The following is a 25,701-nucleotide window of genomic DNA, read 5'->3' as shown; positions in this document are numbered from 1 at the left end:
TAACCGATTTTTTTAATTATTATTTTATCAAAACTGGGTACTACCAACACAATTAACTGGTCAACCCGGTTAATTTCCGCAAAAAAAAAACGGTTAGCAGATTAACCGGTTAACTGGTGAAGTTAACCGAAATGTGCACCTCTAGTTGACATGGTCAGGCAGTCAGCTGTTCACGAGCTTTACCGAACTGAGTGACGTCTATGAAGCTGTTCATGATTAACTCGTTTACAAACCGAGCCAAAATCGAATGAGCATTTGTTAGTCGAGCGAGTTTCAAGTGTCTAGTAGTTTGAACCGCCCTAAACACTTCAATCACGCAAAGGCTTAGAGACTTAATTAGAAGCGGTGAGTTTAGATAGAACTGATGGAGGTAGTGTTTTGTTTTTTGAAACTTTATAGTGTGCTAGTATATTTTCATAGTATTAAGCTAATTTATAGCATATGATATTAGATAGTGGACCAATATAGTTATATATTTGTATACATATTTATGTGTTATGTGATAAATTAGAAAATTAACCCAAACGAGCAAGCTTATATTTGCTTGTTTACAAACCGAGTTGAAATCAAACAAGTATTTTAGATCAAGCATCGAGTAGTGTGAACATAACATGTTGAAACTAACAAGAACTTGAAAATTGATTTTTTAAATGGATTCAAACTTCAAAGTACCATGTACTTTTTCTTTCATTTTGTTTTTAAATTTTTATATGTCATTGTTATTATGAGGTTTAGCAAGCCATGAGCAAGCAGACCCTGGCTCGTTTACAAACTGGGCCAATGCCGTTTGGCTAATTTACAAATGAGTTTTTTTCAAGCGAACTTCAAGAAAGCCACGAATAGTTTTAATAGAGTTGAGAGATTATTTTATGTTACTTCAAGTTATTACAAACGATACGGAAAAATAATACATCTTAAAAATGTAACGAATAACAAGAAAAAGGAAACAATAAAAAGTTTCATGAAATAATGTAACTTGGTATTGAAACTCGCAAATATGATAACCAAATAGATGGAATGCCACAATATATGCCAAGCCACCCAATGCGTCACATTGTAAGAAAGGAATTATGACTTTCTATACTTATAGTGAGGCATGTTGAGTATTGTAAACAACTGCAGTATTATAAATTTATACTAGGAAAATATCCCATTACAAATCGTCTTTAAAGCATAATAACTATAATCACATGTGGTTAAAAACTAAGCATATAAGATATTAACCGAAGAAACGCGGAATTTAACCGGGTTCGAGCAAGTACTATGTGGGTTTGCTCTCACCTTGACAAAGAGTCATCGTCTTCATCGAGATCTCTCTGTGCACTTTGTGCAAGCACAAAGAGTATATGGTATGAGAGTGAGAGGATGATCTTACCCATGACTGGTTTTGGGCCCATGCATGCTAGGTAGTCACACAGGACCCAAAACCAAGAGTGGCCCAAAAATTTTTTATACTTAATAATAGTGTAGTGACCCAGATCCTAAATGGCCCAAATAATGTCAAACAAAAAAATAAAAGTTACAAGCACGATATTAGGATTTAGGAGCCAGTGACGGTTACCTTGAAGCGACGAGACGAGATGGCGATTTTAGAAATCAGAACCTTGAGCCAACCAGGGTAACCGTTAAACCAGGTTTCAATCATTCATTCTTTTGATTATGTGACAAATAAACCTTTAATTTGGCCCTCAAAGTAGGTTTTGGCTCTAAATTATGAAACATGGTTTTTTTTTCTTGGTTGAAATTGAAGCAACTTCGATTTTTACTTTAATTAAACTCGGCTAACTTCAATCACTTCATTATTGTTGTTAATAAACCATTTAAATTTAGTTTGACACCAATAATCATATTAGAAATATTGAGCCATTGAGGTATTAGTGTAAAGGGAATTGAAAAAACAAATATTTGAGAAAGATATGTATACCAACAAGATAATATGAGTGGTGTATTAGTAAAGCAAGAATTGGCATTCGTTTCTAATTGTTGGATGCCCCCGAATAATAAAATGTTTAATTATTGTAGATTTTAGTTTAACAATTTGGCATGTTTTTTTAGAAATTATGCCTCCTTAACACTTATCGGTTATCAAAAATGAAAAAAGAAAAAAATAGATGAGGCCATAAGAAAGTTTCAAGCCAGGATATGTTTTAAGTATTTACCAAAACAACCTTAAGGTTCTAAAGTTGATGAAGCTAATGCCGATACTAATGCAATCTAAAGAAATGTTTCTCGATGTTGCTATTGAAGAAGTGAAAAAGGTTGATTAAATTTTTAAGGAATATAGAGAACTGGGCTAATATGATGTGATTGAGGTAGCTAAGGGGATTGCTATTGAAATAGGTGTTGATTAGTTATGGAGAAGCATCCGATAGTGATGCTAATGAACTTTATATGCAATGGCGGATCTTTATTTGGGCCGAACCGGGCCGCAGTCTCATCACGTTTTCGCTCGGTAATGCCTTTTTTTTGAAAAAAATCAAGAAAATATATATATGTATTGAGTCCGGCCCAGCCAAGTTATTTGAGTCCAGCTTATCCATATTATTTGAGTCCGGGCCAGCCTTGAATTTAATGTAAAGTTTGTTTAAAGGCGAAGATCAGAAATTGTTTACGAAATAAACGTAAAGATAAAGAAAGGAATGCTAGAAATAAAACTCCATAAGACCAACCTCAAACCCAAATAAACTTTACAGAAAAACTACACATTAAGCCCAAAATCCAACCCTAACATATGGTTGATGTTTGAACACAACAACAAATGGAGGTTCCATTGTGCGATGGTCGTTGTGTGAATTACTGACTTATGAGTTTCGACACAGAAGTCAAAACAGAAGCTGAGAAGCAAGCAAGTGAATTGATGAAATCGTTTGGATGTCAAATCGATTGATTGATTGGGCATTGTCGTTGTCTGCTGAGGCCTGAGGTTCAGAATTGACTTGTGCGGGAGTGAAATTGATTAATCGAAACAGTCAACAGAAGCAAGCAGAGACCAGCTTCGGTAATTCGCATTTCACCATTTTGTATTTCTTTCAATTTGGTATGTTAGGGTTTGGAATTATTGTTTGGCCCGGCCCGAACCGAATTGCCGACCCGATACTTAGAAGTAGGAAAAAAATATTTGATTGTCGTGACTTTCAGCCCATCCATACTAAATGCTCGAGATCGGCCACTGTTTATATGGAGTTGAAGTTGATGGACACATATCTACTTGATGAAATTATCATCCCTATCGATTCATTCAAATTCTTAAGAAGGCCAATCATTATTCTAATGCATTAGTTGCATATAAAGTCTATTACGGAGAAGCATCCGATAGTGTGTCTACTTGATGAAATTATCATCCCTATCGATTCATTCAAATTCTTAAGAAGGCCAATCATTATTCTAATGCATTAGTTGCATATAAAGTCTATTATGGAGAAGCATCCGATAGTGATGCTAAAGAATCTTCTTAAAATTGAAGTTGTTAAAGTCCTACTTACGATTCATAATGCCCCAAAAAAGACTCAGTGGATTGGCATTGGTGGCTATGAGAACAAGATGCTAGATAGTAGGGACTATAACGAATTATGAGACCTCTGCTCACAAAAATGCTATGCGAGCCTCAAGATTCGTGTAATCAAATAACTATTTAAAATATATCATTTTGCTACAATAGTGTTATTTTGTTTTTCGTTATTACATTTATCGACATATCGTTTTATTATGGTATATATATATGTGTGTGTGTGTGTGTATACATGTTAAAGTTTATGGGGTCCATTTTTATAGCTCGTGCAAGGTCCACGAAAGCCATCGAGCTCTCGGAGACGGCCTTGATCTTACCGTTGGGTTAGATCTCTTATTTAAAGTAGAATATGTCCACCGGTGGAGACCAACCATTGGGCCACGTGTCAGGAAGTATCGGATTGTCCGTTCTGCGGCTGTTATAGTGGAGACCGAGGGCGCCATTTTCCGCGGCTCCCACCTTCTTGTACTATTGTTCCTTTTGCGGGCATGTATCGTTGGTTCGCGCATAATGGATGTACAAGTGTCACCACCTCGCTGGTGCCTTTTCCTTCACGGTTATGGTACTCGTAGTGGTCCCACCTCGTACATTCTGTTGTGCGATGGCTTGATCGTCTTCGCCTAAGGGCGCGCATCCAATGGGAGTTTCTTCTCTTTTTTGACGTTTTCTTCATTCGTCCTTTGTTTGCTCTTGCCTAGGATCGGGTTTGACCTTGGTTTGGAACAATATCTTTTTGTTAACCTAAAGAGCATATAGACCATTGTTTTAAAAGAATTAGTTTACTTAGTAACTATTATAAATAAATTTTGTATTAACATAGCATGTGTAAAAAATGAAAAGTGTGAGAGAATTTTAGCATAAGCAACAAATAATACAACCTTTAAAGAAAGTTTTAACTATTCATGGCAAACACATGAGAATCGGGTCGGCAGGATGTTTGTTAAGAACAAGACGTTTCACACAATGGTAATTTCGTTCGAAACCAACTATTATGAGACATGTCATATTAAAAATAGATTTTACCAATTTATAATAAAAAAGTAGGTTACACGATGACCAATAGCAACTTGTAAAGAAAACTATTTTATTGATTCACAAATAATAATTGATAAAATGACAAATTGTAGTGATAGTGATATTTGAATTATCTACAACGAAATTTGTTATATCTATTAAAATAATTCTTATATATCATTTTACTGTCATATTATACCCTTCTCCATCTTTTTCAACGTATGATTCGTCTTTCATTTTTAGCCATTTTAATAGATGTTAAGTGGTGACGGCTTTTGAACCTGAAAGGAACTGATATGCTAAAGACTAAATAATTGATCTTAAAACCAGTTGTTCACAAATAAGCAATAAGCGCACGTTAAAGAACTGCTCTTTCCAATGGAAACGAATGAAGCCTGATAGAAATGTTTGAGACGTCAAACAACTGAACTGTTGATCAAGAAGGAATTAATATTATTGTTAATGGAGAAACAACTGATATACACCATTAGTTGTTCCCATCATATCCGCACTTATTTACTTTGTATAATAAGTTATTAAATGTAACACTACTTATTGTAAGATGATTAGTTATTTCATAACAATTGAGAATCAAGTTTGTTATTTAAGTTAATGTCGCTTTCTAGTTGATGTCATTCCTTGGCCCATCTGAGGTTTAATTACTTGAATAGTTTTTTTTTTGCATTTAAAAGATGAACTAAGAGTGAGCAGGAGCATCATTATGTAAACACGATTTTATGATAATGAAATTTGTGATGATTGTTTTACACTTTTACTATTTTTTCACCTCTTAGTTTGATTTACTGTTTCCGTTAGCAATGATCAATTCAAACATAATTGAATTTGGTCTTAATTAATTCTAATTTTATAAAGGTTAGAAAATCTGATTCATTACAGTGGCGGATCGAGGTTGGAAGTATGGGCTATTAACAGGAAACTTATGGTGGTGATTTTTGATATGTTACGGTATTAAAGGGATAAAGAAGAGCACAATGTTAGCCCACTAGGAAAGAAGAGTTCTACATCAATACCATTAATCAAACACTTTCTCTAATTTTTATTGAGTCAATTTTAACTTGTTCTTAAACTTATCATGCTTAAAATGGCCCGACAGGTTATTATAAAAACACATAAAGATCCAAAATCATGTATTTGAGTTAATTTTGCCATTCAAAGATTAACCGCGGATCCAAAACCCGACTGTTCATCTTTCAGCGGGTACCCACATAAGTCGTAGTGGTGTACCCACTAAGCAAACCCTTATCCGTGAGGGGTACCCCAAGGTGCCCTAGTGGCCGTAGGCAAAAAGAAGACTGTGCATGCCTAGTTTGAACATTCAACTCCCCAAACACACTGGGCATTTGCCAACCCCTCTAAGTTATTTTGGTGTTATATTACTGGGCATAAGCCAAATATGCAGATAGATTAATCTAGCTAACAAACAAGCTAACGAGCAACTTTATTTTTGCTCGAGCTCGACTCATTTATTACCCTAGCTAGCCCTACATGAATAAATTCGAGTTAGTTTCAAACAATTGCGCGGGTCTCGAGCTATTACATAGTCCTATCTATTATAAATTTATTATGCATAGTATAAAATATCTAAGAGTGCTACTACGAATACACAACTCCATTGATATACGAGTCCATAACTTTTGACATAACATACCACTATCATATCAGTCAGTTTCAATATAGTTATACAGATTGTATAACTTTTGCAAACAGAGGCGGATGCAGCTTACATCCAGGGGTAACATCCGCTACCCCTCAACTTTTCGTCGATAGTGTAAATTTTGTTTTTTTTTTATCGGTTTTTGTAATTCGTTACCCCTGAAAAAATATTATGTTACCCCTATTTGTTTAAAGCACAACCAATTTAAAAGTTCAATTCAAATAAAGCCCGAGCTAAATTTATATCCCAAAGCAAATAAAAATCATTAACCTTTTTTTTTTCTTTTGTTTGAACGAGAAACATCAAACTAAACAAACTCAAACAGAAATAGACTCAATAGAATTATCATTTTTTAAAAGTTAAAATCAGATAAAGCCCAAAGCAAATTAAAACCATTAACCTCTTTTTTTCTCTTGTGTTGAACGAGAAGCATTAAACAGAAACATGTTCAACAGAATCATCATTTTGAGGCTGAAGTTTTTAAAACGGTTCTGAATATGCGAAATCAAGAATTTGGAAATAAATTCAGTGACGCATCAACTAGTTTGTTAGAAAATATGTATGGCTTAAAATCTATGAGATTCGTCTTCCAAGTTTGACATATCTAAGATAGTGACATTTTCGGAGATCTATCCGAATGATTTTAGTAATGAAAAAAGAGGGTGCATTTCAAATGTCCGTATCAACTTTTATCACACTTTAAAAGAAGATGATAAATTTACAAAATTGGGTGGAATGTGTGACTTTGTCTGTGTAATGGTGAAAACCGGAAAGCACACAACTTTTCCTTTGATTTATCGAATATCGAAGATAACGTTGGTTTTATCGATTGTAACCACAACAGTTAAAATATGTAATGAAGCTTATCAATACGGGTTTGCGCAAGCGAATACGTGATGAATATTTGAACAATACTTGTGCGGTCGAATACGTGATGAATATTGAAATCATAGTATCGGAGACTTAACGCAAGTTGGTGCAAACGTGTAGCCCAACGCAACCGACATTGTCATCTTTTATTCTTGAAAACTATATAAACAAACGGATAATAATTAAATAAAATAAATAAATTATTATCCGTGGGCCAAGTCAGAACCCATTTTCTCTGCCACCAACAAACTTTGGATTTTGGATGTCATTTCGCTTACTTTTAATTGAATTTCTGGAAGGTTTCACAAAAATAAAATAATTAGTTTATAAATTAAAGGAGTAGATACACACATATAAACAGTAAACTCATCATCTTTATCTTTATCTTTTTCTGATTATTATAATTATTATTATTATTATTATTATTATTATTATTATTATTATTATAATTTTTGATTCTCTGATCGTTGTTTGTTACCAAACTTCACAAAACAAAAATTAATTTAATCTCTTTATTATTTTATTTTAATCTATAGTATAGTGGCACTACTTATCCACTTGTGTTCTTGGTAAAACCCTAACATCCTTTATACGTACTTCTTCGATTGCTGATTCAGGTAATTTCGATTTTGACTTTTAATTTATCAATTAGGGTTTTAATTTTGGTCAAAATTGGAACCTAATTTTGTGTTTATTGTGATCAAATCGTATCTGAAGTGGTCTGGTTCATTGATCTTATAATCTGATTCAGGTAATTTTGAATTTGACTTATGATTTATGAATTAGGGTTTTGATTTTGATTAAAATTGGGGGAAATTGTTGAAGTATTAATATAACTTTGTGTTTGTTTTGATTTGTAACTAGCAAAAGCTAATTGTGGAGTGAGTCAACGATGATTAGATCGGTGTCACCGTATAGAAACCGATCAGGTCTTGAATCTGAACACTTGTTAAGTGAAGATTTTGAAGGGTTAACTTATGATGAAGACAAGATTAAGTTAAAGCTTCAAGAACTCGAACGGGCACTTCTTGATGATGCTAATGAAAATGACGGTTCTACCCCTGGTCGGCTCATGGAGACTGAAGAAAACTGGGGGTATTCTAGTCTTGAATCACCAAACCAGTCGTCTTCGTATAGCTCGTATGTTAGCAGTATTAACAGTGGTAATAATATAGAACGGGCTGGTCCGGTTTCACCTAAAGACCTGCTTTTTGAGTGCGCGTTAGTGGTTTCTGAAGGAAATATTGAAGGCGCGCTGAATATTATTAACGAGCTCCGCCAAACGGTGTCCATCGATGGAGAACCGTCACAGAGGATCTCAGCTTATATGGTTGAAGCACTTGCAGCTCGTGTGGCAGTTTCAGGTAAAGGACTTTACAAAGCGTTAAAATGCAAAGAGCCGCCTTCTAAAGACCGGCTTTCGGCTATGCAAGTGCTGTTTGAGGTCTGCCCGTGTTTTAGATTCGGGTTCATGGCGGCTAATGGTGCGATTCTCGAGGCGTTTGTGGGTGAAAAGTCGGTGCATATAATCGATTTTGATATTAATCAAGGAAGTCAATACATAACCCTGTTGCAGACACTCGCGGATCAAAACGTGAAAACCCATTTGAGGTTGACCGGTGTTGACGACCCGGAGTCGGTTCAACGACCTGTTGGCGGTCTGAACCATATCGGTATGAGACTCAAGGAGCTCGCGAAGTCGCTAAATCTTGACTTCGAGTTCAACTCGTTGGCGGCTAATACCGCATTAGTTGAACCCAACATGCTTAACTGTAAACCGGGTGAGGCGATTATTGTTAACTTCGCATATCAGCTCCACCACATGCCCGATGAAAGCGTGTCGACCGTGAACCAACGAGATCAACTTTTGAGAATGGTGAAGAGTTTGAACCCGAAGCTTGTAACGGTCGTGGAACAAGATGTGAACACGAATACCGCTCCGTTTCTGCATCGGTTTCATGAAGCGTATACTTATTATTCTGCTTTATTTGATTGTTTAGACGCAACGCTTCCACGCGAGAGTCAGGAGAGGGTGAATGTGGAGAAACAATGTTTGGCGCGGGATATTGTTAATATTGTTGCGTGTGAAGGGGAAGAGAGGATCGAGAGGTATGAAGTGTCGGGAAAGTGGAAAGCGAGAATGATGATGGCGGGTTTTGAACCGTCCCCGATTAGCGAAAAGGTGAAGAGTGAGATTTGGGAACTGGTAAAACGGTATGGTGAGAGGTGTAAGATGAAAGTCGAGACGAATGTAGTTCATTTCGGGTGGGAAGATAAAGTGCTGATTGTTGCTTCTGCTTGGAGGTGAGTTTGATGTTGTTTATAACTGAATAAGATGTTTGTTGTTGTAATTTGCAACTTTTTTTTGTTATTTTTAGAGTGAATTAACTTGTTTTATTGTTCATTTCTCTTGGTAGTTAACTAGTTGTAGTTGGTAGAACGGGTCGGAACTCGGAACCGAACCCTGACACCGGTCTTGGGCCTGGTTTGAAACCGGACCCAAGCTGAATGGTTATCGGGGTTCTGATTCCGAGCCCCAGTTAAGCCTGATGGTCCTTAAGTTGTCTTACAACTAAAACACGAGGCCCGATTATAAGCTATAACCGAGTCCAAACCTCATGTCAAAAATAAATCTGTACACCAAAACTCCTCATTGACTTACCGCCCCTCTCTTGTGATCCTTCATAGACAATTCACACAGACCCCGGCCTTGGAAAACCATCCTCTCTATCATCCACGTTCGCGAGCTCTCCCAATGCTCAAATAATTATCTTAATAGACCAACTCATATATGTAATGTGATATTCCATCTTAACATCTTAATCATGTTCTTTATAAGTTCTTAGATATCATGAACACCAGAAAAAACTTTGTTTTCATGTTTTGATTTAGATAGATACTCATCTAACTGCAGGTTTATAAGTGAACAAGTAGTTTGTTATGCACAATATAATGTAATAACGAGCCCGCAACTAAACCTTGACAATCTCTGCCTCATACAAAGTGTTTAACCCAAACAATATTAAGTAGTATGCAGTCAAGTTGACTCGGATCTAAGTAAGTAAGTTGGCGCGACCAAAATTGACCCTGGTCTAAGTCAATAAGTTGGCGCGACCAACAGTAAACGGACTTTGTCTGTCCAAATAGCACTATTCATATAACCAGCGGGCGGTGGTTTATAAATAAGATAAATGGTTGTGTAACCGGGGACTCTTAAATAGTTAACTCAATTATACTAAATCAGTTTAAACATTTATGGGCATAAACGAAAGTTAAGCATGTTTCTCCTCTAACAAAATAGTAAAAAGGGGTCGCAAAACTCACTTGATAGATTAGGCTGAAAAACACGAGATTGGTGGTTTGTTTGTAAAGGAAGTTGGTCCTAATCAATTCCCTAAAAATTGCACCAAGTGTTATAGCAAGTTCTTTTGAGTTAGAAATTTTTTAAAAATACTTTATATAAACAGAAAAAGAAAAAAAGAGAGAGAAAAAGCAAAAGAAACTAGATGTAAACAAAAAATGCCAATAGAAAAAGACAAAATCACTCTTTAACAAGTAACTTGATTTGATCACTATTCAAAATTCCAGATTGCTTCCTGGTTCTTACCTTAAGTAAAAGGATACATGTAAACTATAAGTCACCATATGATTACTCTAGAAGAATTTCAATTGATGGGCAAACCTTGTTCGAATTCATCTTTAGCCTAAACAAGTTTTGAACCGTACGCAACTGAAATGACTCGGGTCTTTCTATTATAGTAACTTGCGTCCAGTTAATTCAAAAAGGACAAAACAAATTTATGTTTTCAAAAGTGTACCATGTTGCAACATGGTAGACAAACTCTAGTTGGCGCATATCAATTCCAATCTGAATATTTCAAAGACGTGCACACAAAGGAACCCATGTGATGGAACTTTGATTGGTTTTTTTGTTGCACTACCATTAACTATGGATTCATGCGCGTCTACATAATCTATAAGTATAAAAAAAAATAATTTTTAAAAAGTTTTAAGTATATGATTATTAAATTCAGGATTTCATTAAATTTAAAGAAATTTTTTAACTAATAAAAGGACTTTTAAAATATTAACATTCAAAAATAGTGGTTTTACAAACCACTTCAATGAGCAAAACTTTATTCCTCAACAATGTAAGATATAGGAGCTTTTCCTACTGATTTTCATTAATATAATTTTCTTTCGTTTCAATATGGGATATATGGTGAAAGATTTTCTAAGTTTTTCTAACTCACCAATGTAAGATGATAATTTTAAGATTTTGTTATATATTTTAGATTACAAAAGTTTATTACGATGATGTACTACACAAGTTAATATAATAAATTTCATCTAAAAACTTCACAAACTACAATATAATTCGTTTATAAGTAGGTTTTTACCCGGTGTTACGCTAGGGCTGTTTTGTGTTTGGCAAACTCTAAAAATTTTACCATTACATAACCTTCCAAAATTTACTCATCATACATCAATCCAACTTTAGTCTCGTTGGTGTTGTATACAAAACCTTTTGCAGAGGCCTCCAATATTTTGAAACGGTTATGGGCGGATGTAGCCATGCTTCTTAATGAGATTCTCAGAGCTTTCACCAACTAGTTAAGCCATCGTCTCATTGAAAAACGTGGTTGTTGTTTTTGTAAAACTTGGTGCAATACCAACTTGAAGGACCTGAATGGTTAATACGAAAAATATAAGGGTGGTACGGAAGATCTCAAGGGGCGGTTTGGTGGGGATCAAAAGTTCATGGACCAAGTTGAATAACTTGGTGTCATAGTTATTTTTTATTTATTATTAGATAAAGTAGAAGTCTAGTATGATTATGTTTCCTAGTTTGAGTAGGATTAGAATTGTGGGTGTTATATAAACCCATCAAAAGGTTTATTTTTATAGTGGTAGAAAATATTTTGTTCTTGTTTTCTTATTAATGAAAAGAGTCGCATAAACGTTTTATGCAATATCGTATTTGTGTTCTTGATTCACTTGCCTAAGGTTTAACAGTTTTGCCATAACAAAACAAATATGCAGCAACTGAGGCTGCTTCTACCAATATCACATGAATTAATGCAAATCACTAATATAGATAGCGCTTACCTTCGGATGCCCAATCTTAGATAAGATTCTTTTCTTACCTGTGAAGTTCAATTTCATAAATCCCGTTAGTATAAGCATGATGCACGAATCACAGATCATGAAATCGAAGCAAGATCGGTGTGTGGTGCATCAAAGAAATCATCAAAACGCAGAGGGTTGAAAAATTGGTGAGCGGTGGATTCCATCAACGAAAAAGAGGTGCAGATGGAAAGCGAAGAAGTAACACAGATGTCGTGAATTGAAAGATGCAGATGGAAAGCGAAGAAGACATCTGGCAACGGTAGGTTGTACATTCTGTGGCACCGACGTTTGCATTTTAGTCATGTATATGAGTTTGATTACCAAAACATGTTAAAAGTTGGAGCTCATTTTGAATTCCTTTAGCTCAAATCAATTTCAAACTCAAGCTTGAAAGTCTATTTGTTTGCAACCTTAGTTTGATACTGGTGACTTCTTAATAAGCCTCAATGTTCAACATTCACATGATTGAGCTCATAAGATTTAAGTCCTACCACTACTTATGTTTTAGAAAGATAAAAATATAAAATTATTTAAACATGACTTCTTTTCTCCAACACAATCATATTAATGCAAATCTTAAACAAATAAAACAATGATCACTGGCTCAGCTGGTATCAAAAGTTCAAACCTTAAGTGTCAGTTATCTAGTCATACAAGTTCCAAACAATAAGAACTATTATTTCATAAATGAATGTTGGTTATGACAGATCTTGAAAACAAAATTTAGCACATAACCTGTGCAGAAAAACACTTAACAATAATGCCTACGCATCGAACTGGTCTAACCGTCTAAAATCTCCGCTCTCTCGTTCTTGAAACATCTGATCTCTGAGATGACCGCCCCTCTCCTGTTCTTGAAATGCCCGATCTCTCTAACGATCGCCCCTCTTTCGTTCTTGAAACCCCCGATCTCTCTGATGATCGCCCCTCTCTCATTATTGAAACCCTTGGTCTCTCTGATGACTGCCCCTCTCTTGTTCTTGGTCTCTCTGATGGCAGGTGACGCGACTGTCGAGCACCCGGGGCCTCGGTTCCAAGAAATCTTGGAGGGCTTGCTTCCTTAGAAACTCTTCCATCAGACACCCTATTGGTTCTTGAATCAAACCCGTGCTGCTTATCGTTTCTCCTGCCTCTTCTTCCATTATTATCATCAGCCCTTGAATTTGGAGTGTTTCTACTATTCGATTCATTAAACCTAACTGTCCTACTTGTTCTTCCTCTAATCTTTCCATTCCCATTATCAAGATCCACACTTTCACCATTATCATCATTCCTACGAGCCCTACTTCTCGGACCCGGAATCTTTCTCCCTTCAAAAGCTGTTTTTTTGGTAGGTGTTCTTTGAATTACTTCAAGATCCTCACTTTCGCCATTATCATCACTCCTGCGCGTCCTAACCGAAATCTTTCGCCCCTCAAAACGACCCGTTTTCTTGACGGGTGTTCTTTGAACAACTTCAAGTTCCTCACTTTCACTATCATCATCTTCACCATCACCATCAATAACACCTTCAGTTTCATAATCATCTTCTTCCTCCTCACCTACGTCATTTCCAGTCAACTCAACATCTTCTCCATCCAAATCTTGATTCATCTTCCGCTTCTTCTGTCCAACGTCCGCATCCTTTGATTTACTTTTCTCCTTAACCATATACATCAAATGAATATAACTAGACCTCAAGTTCATCAACGGGTGCCAAGGCTTCGTAACAAGCAAATCCCTCTTATACCCCTCTCTCAAAACCACCGTATGCGTTCGCAACTTACTCGAGGCATAAAAAATCCCCGGATGTTCCAACAACGCCTTCTTAAACCGCGAACGAACACCCAAATATTCCCCAAGACACAACAAATTATCCTTTTCCGTCTTCTTCGGTACCAAAATATGCAGCACCTCATGCAACAACCCAACAATCCACTTATCAAACCCCTCACTCTTCTCCTCCAAATCCGGGCTCTCATAAGGCGAAACATACGGCAGCTTCTGCCAATCATCAACCCACCTCTTAAACTTCTTATCCACCTCAAACCCGCGCGAATACTGCACCGGAAACGAACTCATCGAATTCGCTTCCATAACCGACACCGCCAACTCATCATTCCAACAAACCAATTCCAACTCATCCCCATTACCAGTAACCTTAAAATAATCAGGAAACTGAGGAACAATGCTTACGGTGTAATTATCGGGTAACCCTAAATCCCATTTCAACCGATTAATAACCGAAAGCGGAATCTTATTCACCCTAGCTAGCATTAACAGCTTCAATAACCTATTGGCCACATCAATTTTATAACTTTCGGTTTCGAACATAATCTGTTCATCGGCGTCTAGGGTTAGGGTCTCAGGGGTTAATTTAACATGAGGGTGGATTTGGATACCTGCTGGAAGATACTCTTGGAAGACAGATGGGTATTTACGGATGAAGTCAATGGGTCGATTGGTGATGCAAAGTGAGGATCTTTGGTCGGAGATGATGGATAACGGGAGTGATTTAGAGGGTTCGGAGTTAATAAGGTTTTTGAGGTTGATCATGGGTTTGAGGTCCCGTTCTTTCTCGACGGCGTGGTCGAGAGCACGGTCGCGGACCCAGTTGATGGAGGAGACAACGGAGGAGGTGGTGAGGTGACGGCGGAGGTGGTGGTCATGGCGGCTGGGTCGTCGGAGATGGCGGAGGATGAAATGACTAGTCTGCATTGGAAGGTTTTTGTAAGGTTTTGGAGTTTGGATTGCTGCTCGATGTTGAAGTAGGGATGAGCTCAGCACCCAGCCCGTATAGAAACCCTCGATTCCGAAATTTGCAAAATTTTGATACCGGTATCGAAACGGCGGTCCGGTACCGGTGTTTAAGGTAAATTTCAGAAAATACCATTACCGTGTCTGTCCTGAAAACTCAAACCTTTGGTATCGATTCGGTACTAATGGTACCGAATCGGTACCGCTACCAATCGGTGTCAATACCGAATTTGCTCATTCCTTGTTGAAGATGTTTGTTTTTAAAAGTTATTTTTTAGAACATTTTTTATATTGTTATTTATTATATGTTTTTACGTGAGTTTCCAAGCCTAATTAAACGAGAGAAATGAAAGTAACCGGAATAAAACAGAACAAAAGACAATTTTTTTAACGGTTAATTTTTTTTTCACCTCATTTTTTTTAGAGTGAAAGGAATTAAGAGGGAGCAAGGAAAAAGCCATGTTCTGTGTTTTTTCTTAACTAATGAAGTGGAGAACCAAAAAAAAATGGTATGTGTATTCATGCTTTCGATTTGGAGGGATTTGGGAGAAAGTAATCTAAGCAAACTCCAATTCCTTTTCAGATTGCTCTTAGCTAGTTATTAAAAACACACCGTAATTCCTTTCTTTTCTTTTCTACACGAGAACACATAATTTTTTAATTTCATTTCTTTTTTTGTAGGATTGTTTGTTTAATTTCATTTCTTTTTAATTTTAAAACACAAAATCACATTATATATTTCTCATCATCTCTTTCTTTTCTCACATTGGTTGTATCTCTCTCTCTTTTTTTCGTTCGTTTAATAAAGCCGGGAACAGAGCGGTAGGCTTTAGCTATCCTGACATACAAGTTGTGTGAGTGGCAATTTTTGTTACAGAGTTTGTTAATGAGTCATATGAGGCAACACGAGCTTGCCAAGAGTGGCAATTCCGACGTGTACGGTTCCGACTTTATTAGAGATTTTCCCCAATTCCTACCTCAAATTGAAAACAATAATCGATTCGAAACATCACAATAGTTTGCATACAACACTAATTGGAAAAGGTGTTTAGAAAGTAAACCCTAATTGGAAATTTGGGAAAGATGAAGGGATGAAGGTGGTAAATATATTTCGTATTCCGTAACCGTACTAACAGCAACCCAGCTCACATGGTAGGCTTTGTTGTTGATAAAAATCCTAGCCTCAACGTTATTTTATTCTGACAGATTATTTTTAAAGAAAACAATGATTTGCGTCTCGAAGGTTAACAAAAGGCTTAGTGGTAAAAGGGTCATGTTAGCATATCCTTAATGGGTTAACTGACGAAAGGGGACACTTTTGCTTGCCCGAGAACTACGAGGAATCAATTTAAAAACCAGACTTGTCAAGCATAAATCATATTTTTCTCTCTCTTAATAATAATAATAATAATAATAAGGAATATTGGTTTTAAATAATCTCAACTATGCCCTATTGGTAAATATCAGTCATAACTTTACACTTGCCTTCTGACAGTCCCAACTATTAGTGTATTTGTTTTTAACAGGCAGCGACTAACGGACGACTAACTCCGTTAGTCTAATGCTTACTTGGCACGCCTAGTTGTCAAAAAATCTACGTGGCATCTGATGTTGAGTAGGCTGTCTTGTTTGACTCTTTGCAACCCACCACCCCTACAACCATCGCCGGAACACACGACCACTACACACTTCACCTTTTAGACTTGCTCCCCTGCAACCATCACCGGAACACAGCCCACCACCCGCCGTTGTACCTATGTCTCCGGTGACAACTACTTTCCCGGCTGCTAATTGGGTGGGTGTTCAATTCCTGCCGCCACCAAACCCTAGCACCACAACCACATTCGCATCAATCAGAATCAATTATAAGATCAAAAAGCCTAATTAAATTCCTTAACAAAAAGCCCTAATTATATCAAACCCTTACAATGCCGGAATGCATATTCAGATCTTTGCCACCACCATCACCGGAGACACAAATCGTTTCCGGCTAAGCCACAAAGTACAAAATTGGCAAACAACATAGTCCGATCTGCTACAGACCTGCTATGTCTCGGCTCGCCATCACCTGGTAAACCCCTTCAGATCTGCTCGGCAAAATTACAGTGTCGAAGCCTGGTACAACGCTCCAGATATGCTAGGCTCGTCATTAATCGCAGGTTGCAGTGACGGTGGTGGATTTGGCAGATGGTGGTGGTCGGAATATTGGAGACGGTGGTTGATTGTGGTGGGGAAAAAAGGTTGGGAATGATGGATATTATTATTATTATGCCTGGTTGCCACGTAAGCTGCCACATAATCAAATCATTGATAACTAGGCATGCCACGTAAGCATTAGACTAACGGAGTTAGTAATCCGTTAGTCACGGCTCGTTAAAAACAAATACACCAGTATAAAATTTGGTCCGTATTTACCAATACGATAAAGCTGGGAATATCTAAAACCAATATTCCAATGAATACCAATAATAATATTTTGACTATGGAGATGAATAAATAGGAGCCAGAAAGAAAGCAGGTTCTAGGTCACAGGGGACTGGCTGACTGACTAGTATTATTATTATTTTTATTATTTTCATCACTCAATGGAAAACCCTACAACGATGAAGAACGAAGAGGAGCCTATCGAGTCTCGCGTCAAGCAAGCTATGAGCTCTCGTCTTCAGCATTTCAAAGACCAAGCCGAGTATTCTTTTCTCTTTATTCTATTATTATATACACTTGTTCATTTCATCGAACAACATTAGGGCATAAATCAATCTGTTCATTAGATATAATAATAAGTATATATATATATATATATATAAGGGTCTGCCATGTAGGGTTGGTTGGTTTTTCTGGCAGAATATCTAATAAACTCTCAATTGATAAACCTATTTTGGGGATATGGGCATATACTAATAAACCCTAGTGCTGGTCAAGTTCGTGACTATTGGGATCATTTTGTTTATTCAAATTCATCACAACTCATATCCCATTTAGGATTTTGATGCTTTTGCTTACAAGCGGGCCTATTTGATGGGTCAAAATTCAAATGTACTTATATGCATAAAATCTGTCTTACTCAAATTAACTCAACATTTTTATTGCAATTTTCATTCTTTCTTTGATCATCTTTAACCCATCATTTAGTTTGTTACAATGTTTTGAATAAAAAGCGTTTGTGGCTGACCCGTTTTGGCCCATACCAAAAATTACATGTTTTGACTTGGACCTGTTTGATCACTCACTCGACCCACCCATAATATCAATGTTTTTCTTTTCTGCTTTCTTGAGACAGTTCTTTAACTTTCGAAGGAGTTAGAAGAGTGTTGGAGAAAGACCTGGCCTTAGATACATACGCATTGGATTCACATAAAAAGTTCGTTAAACAATTGTTGGAAAAGGTACCTCATCTTATAGACAAAAACAGTTGTTTGATGAATAGTATTAGTTTTCTAGCTTTCTTGTTTACTCCTCAATATTATGATGACTTTATTATATATATAAACTTGGCTAAATTGGTCAAGATTTGTAAGTTGTAATAAGCTAAGTGATTGACACATGCATGGTGGTACTTGAGTGGCGCCGAAGAAGAACCCAATGAGTCAAAGGGTCAAACTAAGGTAGAAGAAGAGTCCGTTAAAGAAGCAAAAGTTGAGGACTCGTCTGTAGCGGATCTTTCATCACCAAAATCTGAAACACAGGACGATGTGAAAGACAAAATACCTAACGAGGACATGATAAAGAAGGCTATTTGGAACAAGGCGACTTATTTTAGATCTAAATCCGAGTAAGTAAACTAAATAAAGTTCAGATTTTTACGCTTATGCTGAGCAGGCCATTTACTTATGAATCACCTAATTATGTTTTAAGAATTTAAAATTTTCGGTCCCTTTCATTTTTTGTGGTAATTACATGATTTATACTAGGGGTGTAAACAAACCGAGCCGAGCGCAAGCTTGTTTAGGCTTGAACTCGACTCGTTTAACTTAAGAGAGCTTGAATTTGAAATCGGTTCGCTTAGAGCTCTATTTCTAAATCTTGAGCTTGGTTTGGGTTTTGCTCGTTATAATTTATTAATTATTTTATAAATATGCTTTTTTTTTTTAAATTATTTGGATATTGTTTAGTTATTTTTATCTTAATTAAATATGTAATAATAATTATTATAAAAATATAGATTTGATATAAACATATAAGTACATTTCATATGATATATTAAACAATGTTGTAAAACTCCCGAGTAGGCGGCCGAGTACTCCCTGATTACTCCCTACCTAGATCGAGTACTCCTTGCCTCGCCCGAGTACTCCTTTAGGTATTTTCCGAGTAATCCCCGACTACTCCCGAGTACTCGCAACTCCCCAGTCGACCGCCTAGGACCGCCTAACGACTTTTACAACCTTGATATTAAATATAAAGCTTGTCTAGGCTCGCTAGTTGGCTCGAGCTCAATATGTGAAATCGGGCTCGAGCTTATGTATTATCAAATATAAGCCTTAATAAATGCTCGGCTTGATTTGAGTTTTTAGCTAGCTAATCTCAAGTAGCTTCACATATCAAGCTCGAGCCAACTTACGAGCCTAAACGAGCTTCTTATTTGTATTAGTTTTACTTAATTATTAGATATATATTTATACAATAATTTTCAATATTATATATTAAGTCATGATAAAATCAATTTAACAACAACAACAACAACAACCATACCAGTATAAATCCCACCAATAGCAAAGCTGTTAGCAGGGTCTAGGGAGGGTGGGATGTAGGCAAACCTTACCTCCATCCCAAAGAATAGAGAGGTTGCTTCCAGAGAGACCCCCGACTCGAAAACCATATGCATGGAATCAAGTAAAAGAAAACCGAATTCAACAAACAAACCTGTAGGCCGTGAAGGAAAAACATATACCTATAATAACTAAATAAATAGGTAATTGTAAGATAATTAAAGTAGTCGTAATAGAAATAGATAAATAATAATAGTGATATTAGTAATGAACCCAAAATGCGTGTTATAAAATACTAATTTGGGGATAGGTTATTATAGAAATATATCATTTTTCACTCGAAAAAGGTAAAGAAATGCCCCCTATGATAAAATTATAATAAAAAAACTCTACGTTTCTTCTAGAAGTCGTTAGCCTTAATCCTACATCTCCAAGAACTCTTATCCTTACCATGTCCTCGGAGAGGTGCAAATCTAGTAAATCATGCTTAATCCTCTCAGCCCAAGTCAATTTAACAGTGTATATTATATTGTATATGAAAATTGTAAATATGGATACATACACAAATAATTATAATAAATATATACCTGAGTCGCGCTCGAGCTTGAAAAACTACTTGCTTAGGAAATTTACACACACTTTTTGACTTTATTAATATAATTTTGTTGTTTTTTTTTCTAGGGAACTTACTTTGGTGGGTGTGCGACGGCTATTAGAGGAAGATCTTGAACTTGAAAAGTTTTCTCTTGATTCTTTTAAGAAACTAATAAGCAAACAACTAGACGAGGTGAGATGACCTGTATAACTTAATATGAATTATTAGGGCTGGCATATCGTGTATACCCGTACACGATAAGACACGAACACGAAATGGGTATACCTGTACACGACACGAAAACTTTTCGTGTACCTGTATCCTAAACACGAACACGAACCTATTAATACCTGTAATACACGATAAGAGATGTTTAGTAACACATATTTGACAACCTGTTTATGGAAATAAAAGTCGTCGAAAGTTCATAAAAGTCTTAAAATAAAACATAAATCCATGATCCTTAACAATTTTAAGACAAAAAACCATAGAAGCAAACAATAACAAGCAAACAAAAGTCGTTGAAAGTTCATAAAAGTCTTAAAATAAAGCATCCGAATTCTAATCAAACAACATCAAGTTCCAAACTTCCAACTTCCAAGCTCCAATTGGTCTTTCTTCTCAAATCTTCAATTCCAAGCAAGCAAACAATCAAACCTACACACAAAATAAGTATAGTCAATTAGTCATATTAATCATGGACAATTGGGCATATTCATATAGTTTTATCAAGCAACATTACTAGAAAGTTTTTGAGTGGGGTACCTTAGGATTGTTCATTCTTTTTAACGGGCAACACTACTTGAAGCGTTTGGAGTTGGTACCTTAGGATTGTTCACCGAGTTTGAAGCGTTTGATTCACAACTAATGTCAAGCGTCATTATATCTTCAGTGAGCTCTTCTACACCAAGTGAACCTCATCATCTACATCCATATCCATTGATGATTCATCTTCTAAATCAATTTTTTATAGAATCACTCTCCATCTGGAGTCAATAAAGAAAAAAAATACATAAAGTTACACAAAAAAAAAACAAACTTAAACCAAAATAAGTATAGTTGAATAAACAAACATACCATTGTTTTGGCTTTCTTATCCTTCGTCTTCTCCGCCATCTTTTGTGGGTCACTCATAATTACCTAAATAGTAAAAACCAACAAATGTGAGCAATCAAAAGTTCAAAACCAAATAACCAATTAAAACAACCCTATAGTTCACATCAATACTTAATAGTTAGATTAGAATCTAAAAACTAATCTCATTCCTAAATTGCAACAAAATAATAATATGAATCCTAATATGAAACTAAAAACTAGATGAGTAATAGGTAGGTAGAGATTAATAACTTACCAAGTAGAAGGAAGCACCGGCGGCGGCGGCTCTGACAACGGAGAGGAGAAATTGAGAAAGTCCGGTGAGGAAGTGGTGCCGGCTGAAAAGTGGTGGCAGAGGAATCACCAGCGGGCGGAGGAATCATCGGAGAAGGGCGGCGGGCGAAGAGAGGTTTGGCAGGAGAAGTGGTGGCGGCGATGGAGACGTGAGTTAGGGTTTGGAGATGTGAAAGTGGAAACGTGAGTTCGGGTTTGGGGATAATAATAGTTTATAATTATAATATTATATATATATATATTTAATTATAAAAATCTAACCAGGTACTTACAGGTAAACAGGTATTTTACCTGTTTAGACACGAAAATTAACAGGTAAATTCGTGTCGACCTGTTTAGTACAAGAAACCTGTTAAGGCCTTACCTGTTACCTGTTAAGGTCGTGTAGGTACGTGTCGTGTATTTGTGTCTCGTGTATAATTTGCCAGCTCTATGAATTATGAAGTGTTCATTGTGTGGGACCCACCACTTATTTTTTATTTCACAGGTCTTAAATTCCGAAAACAACAAGGATGCTGATTCTTCACATTCACATAGTGAAAATGAGGATATGAAAGAAGTAAAACCGAAAAAGAAAGTGGCGGTTAAAGAAAAAGTTAAAAAATCTGAAGAGACCAAGAAACGTAAAAAACCGGTTCAAGAAACCGAGCAGCCAAAGAAAAAGAAGATCAAGAAACCTGAAAAGTTGTCGGTTGAGAAGAATGATGTACAAGATCAATCTTCTGATGAATCATCTGGTGGAAATACTGTGAAAGTAAGTATATTAGTCTTTTATCAATTTGATAATTAAAGGTGGTAAATTTATGTTAATATGGGTCAAATAGGGTTGCATTTGGCTCTGTTAAAATGGGTCAAAGTTTGTCAAACATGTAATCAGAAGGTGCACTGCATGGGGTGGCAATTTTCGACACGACATGAAAATAGTCAGGTTTTGGGTTGGCATATCTAACCTGTTTTAAAAACAGGTTGGGTTCGGGTTGACCTGTTTAACCTGTTTGATTAAACATGTCGACCCACTAACCTGTTAATGACCTGTTTAACCCATTTGTTTACATCCCACCAACCCGATTAACACGTTTACAACTTGGTTATTACCTGCCAACCCGTTTAGTACGTTTAGATAACTGGGTTAAAAGGGCCGTGTTCAGGCTACACGATTTAAAGCGTGCAGGTTAGGGCTACACGATACAAATAAAAATAGGGGCCGTACCTGGGTTGAACACTTCAACCCGCCAACCTGCCTAGGAGTAACGAGCTGAGCCCGCTTAAGCTCTAGCTTTGCTTGTTTACCTTAAGAGAATTCAAGCTCAGCTTGTTTTCTATATATTTATTTTTTATAGCTATATACATGTGTAATTAATATATGCTTATAATTGTAATTCTCTCTCTATATATACAAATATACAATACAGAAGGAAATGGTAGCACCCGTATATGGAAAGAAAGTGGAGCGCCTGAAATCAATCATTAAGGCCTGCGGGATGACGTATGTAATTCTGTTCGCTCTTTAAACATTTTAATATTAATTACAATTTTTTTTACTTTTGGAACGTTACCTTGTTTCTACAGTGTTGCTCCCACTGTATACAAGAAAGCCAAGCAAGCTCCTGAGGATAAACGTGAAACGGTCTTAATTAAGGAACTGGAAGAGATTCTCTCAAAAGAAGGCTTATCTACCAACCCTTCTGAAAAAGGTTAGTAGTTATTTAGTTAACAGCCAAGTGAGTTGAAAGTTTTGTACATTATTTATTCATCAATGCACACGACATCCTAAATTGTCATCTCTAGTTCACCTCATAGTTGTATCTGATACTTTTTGAAGCATCTCATCATGAATATTACGGGTGTAAACGAGCCACTCCGATGTCTAGGCTCTAGCTCAGCTCGTTTAACTTACTCGAGTCCGAGTTGAACTCGTTTATCATTTGTTTATACACATTTAAAATTATTTATGTGTGTGTGTAGTTATATATATATAAATACAAATATAGTTTCTATAGATAACTTAATATACGTTATTTATTTATTTTATTGCAATTTTATATATAATAGGCTCGTTTGGACTCGTGAGCCTGCCTGGGCTTGTGTATTAAATAAGCTTATTTTTAGGCTTGGGTTCAGGTTTGTTTAAGCTTGGTTTAATTCAATCTTTTAGTGAGCTTATACCAAGTAACTCACGAGTGGCTTGGCTCGTTCACACCCATAATCACTATAAGATATTTTAATCAGCAATGGAAAGATACATTCATATGTACATACATTATATATTAGGGCACATTCATTTCAGAACCAATAATGTATTAAGAACCACAGAAGATAATCAGAAATAGTAGGATAGAGAAACAGAGATGGTTATATGACCGCTTTGTGCATCACGTATTCACATCCAAAGCAATTGGTATCCTGGAATTATGCAGTTGTTAACATATTAATGGTTTTGATTTTTGAAATGAACGCCCCTCTATATACTCACACATATTTATATGCGCCTGTTTTTTTAATTATTTTTTATAGAAATCAAAGACGTGAAACGAAGAAAGGAAAGAGCAAAAGAGCTGGAAGGCATTGACACAAGCAACATCGTTTCAGGTTCACGCAGAAGGTCTACAACATTCTTTCCACCCCCACCCCCGCCAAAACCTAAAGAACCCGTTGAGAGTGATGCTGATGATTCCGAGGATGAAGATGGTTCAGATGGGTCAGAGAATGCAGACGGTTCAGATCAAGACGAGGATGTCCCCGCCACTCAAAGTGGCGAGGAGGAGGAAGAGGTCAATGCAGGTAGCATCTCTCTCTCTCTCTCTCTCTATATATATATATATATATAGGGTTAGGATAAAATAAAAACTCACTTGAGAAACCCATTCTCAACCACATGTTTTTAATTAAAGTTTGAATCTTGTGGTCCACAATTAAAGGTAATAAAAAATGTAAAAGTAAAGTTACATTTTCTCTAATATGTTTAAAAGTTAAAAGAAAATGTAAAAAAAATAGCAAAACAATTTTTTTTTATTTTTTGATGTTTTGTATTAAATGCAACAACATATATTACATATGTAAAAAAAAAAAAAACGATGTTACATAGGGTTTTCACGGGTTTTCTTAACTCAAATGGGTTTTCATTCTATACATGTGTGTGTGTGTACATATTGGAGGGTTCACATGAGAACCACTTTTAAAATCATATATCATATCTGCCTGTTGAAGGTTTTTTTACACGCTAGCAATTACTTGAAAACATGTATTCGCTAGTATTATAAGTAAACTTTAGCCAAGACAAGAAACATGTAGCCCGTTCATTGGTAAATACAAGTAAACACAATACAAGAAATATGCATACATTGCATTCATATACACTACCCTACACGTTTTAACTTAATTACAAAAATGCTATCATGTAAAAAAGTTACATAAAGTTGATATGCCAATGATAATTTAGTTCTTGTTCTTCAAATCGTTTTCAAATATTTAGCGGTTATCTATGAATTCACCCTAGGTGTATATATGTGCATGTTTTCTTAAAGATTAACAAACTTATTCATTTATTCTCTTTTTGTTTGCAGAAACTTTCGACAGTGATTAGTCTTCTATAAATATATATTGGTTCTTAAATCAACTAAAGATGAGAACATTGTAATATGCAAGTGAGGAAACAGCTTTCAGGTTTAATTGGTGATGCTATTGTAGCTTTTTTAGATATTAATTTAGTATTCATGAGACCCTAAACTGTGAGTATTTTGTCACTTAGAACGTTGTTATGTTATGTTATGATATGCTACGATAATTATTGGACCTTAAACGCATCTCCTATTTGTTTCTTAAATCAAATTTGTGTGTTAAGACGGCCTGTAACGGGTCAAAGGCTAGTAAATTATGATACAAGTCAAGTAAATTAGTGCGTTAAAATTATAAACATTATGTTGTTACAATAACGATTTAGTAGGTCAATAATTAACTTTGTATGAGACGTTTTTATACCTAATGGGTTATAATTGTGCAAGCCTCGTACGATAGGTGAAACCTAGTCGTTTCATCAGTTGCAAGCTCTTTTTAGGTATCATTTGAAAGAGTACTC

The 25,701-nt window shown here is 36.0% G+C and overlaps 3 protein-coding genes and 1 pseudogene across 4 annotated transcripts in view; 2 read left to right on the top strand and 2 right to left on the bottom strand.

Annotated features, from left to right (window-relative positions):
* Positions 1-25,701, bottom strand: part of LOC143542550 (putative methyltransferase PMT24) — a 266,804-nt gene that overhangs the window by 211,477 nt on the left and 29,626 nt on the right. The gene's annotated exons all lie outside the window — the stretch shown is intronic.
* Positions 7,546-9,420, top strand: LOC143542544 (scarecrow-like protein 1 pseudogene; annotated as a pseudogene). The gene is made up of 2 exons (XR_013136916.1): positions 7,546-7,684; positions 7,932-9,420. The product of XR_013136916.1 is annotated as a scarecrow-like protein 1 pseudogene (transcript).
* On the bottom strand, positions 12,868-14,894 carry LOC143542511 (uncharacterized). Its single transcript, XM_077035081.1, has one exon. The coding sequence runs from the start codon at positions 14,892-14,894 to the stop codon at positions 12,987-12,989; it is 1,908 nt and encodes a 635-aa protein (XP_076891196.1). The 3' UTR covers positions 12,868-12,986.
* On the top strand, positions 17,537-25,336 carry LOC143542510 (uncharacterized). The gene is made up of 9 exons (XM_077035080.1): positions 17,537-17,619; positions 18,214-18,319; positions 18,476-18,705; positions 20,324-20,429; positions 22,114-22,380; positions 23,039-23,112; positions 23,196-23,320; positions 24,141-24,407; positions 25,190-25,336. The coding sequence occupies exons 1-9, from the start codon at positions 17,537-17,539 to the stop codon at positions 25,207-25,209; spliced, it is 1,278 nt and encodes a 425-aa protein (XP_076891195.1). The 3' UTR covers positions 25,210-25,336.

Source organism: Bidens hawaiensis, unplaced genomic scaffold (assembly GCF_021521415.1).
Source record: "Bidens hawaiensis isolate Kalapana, Puna unplaced genomic scaffold, B.hawaiensis_p1.1 tig00012897_1, whole genome shotgun sequence".
NCBI lineage: Eukaryota > Viridiplantae > Streptophyta > Magnoliopsida > Asterales > Asteraceae > Bidens > Bidens hawaiensis.
This window is presented reverse-complemented; position numbering and strand designations above follow the sequence as displayed.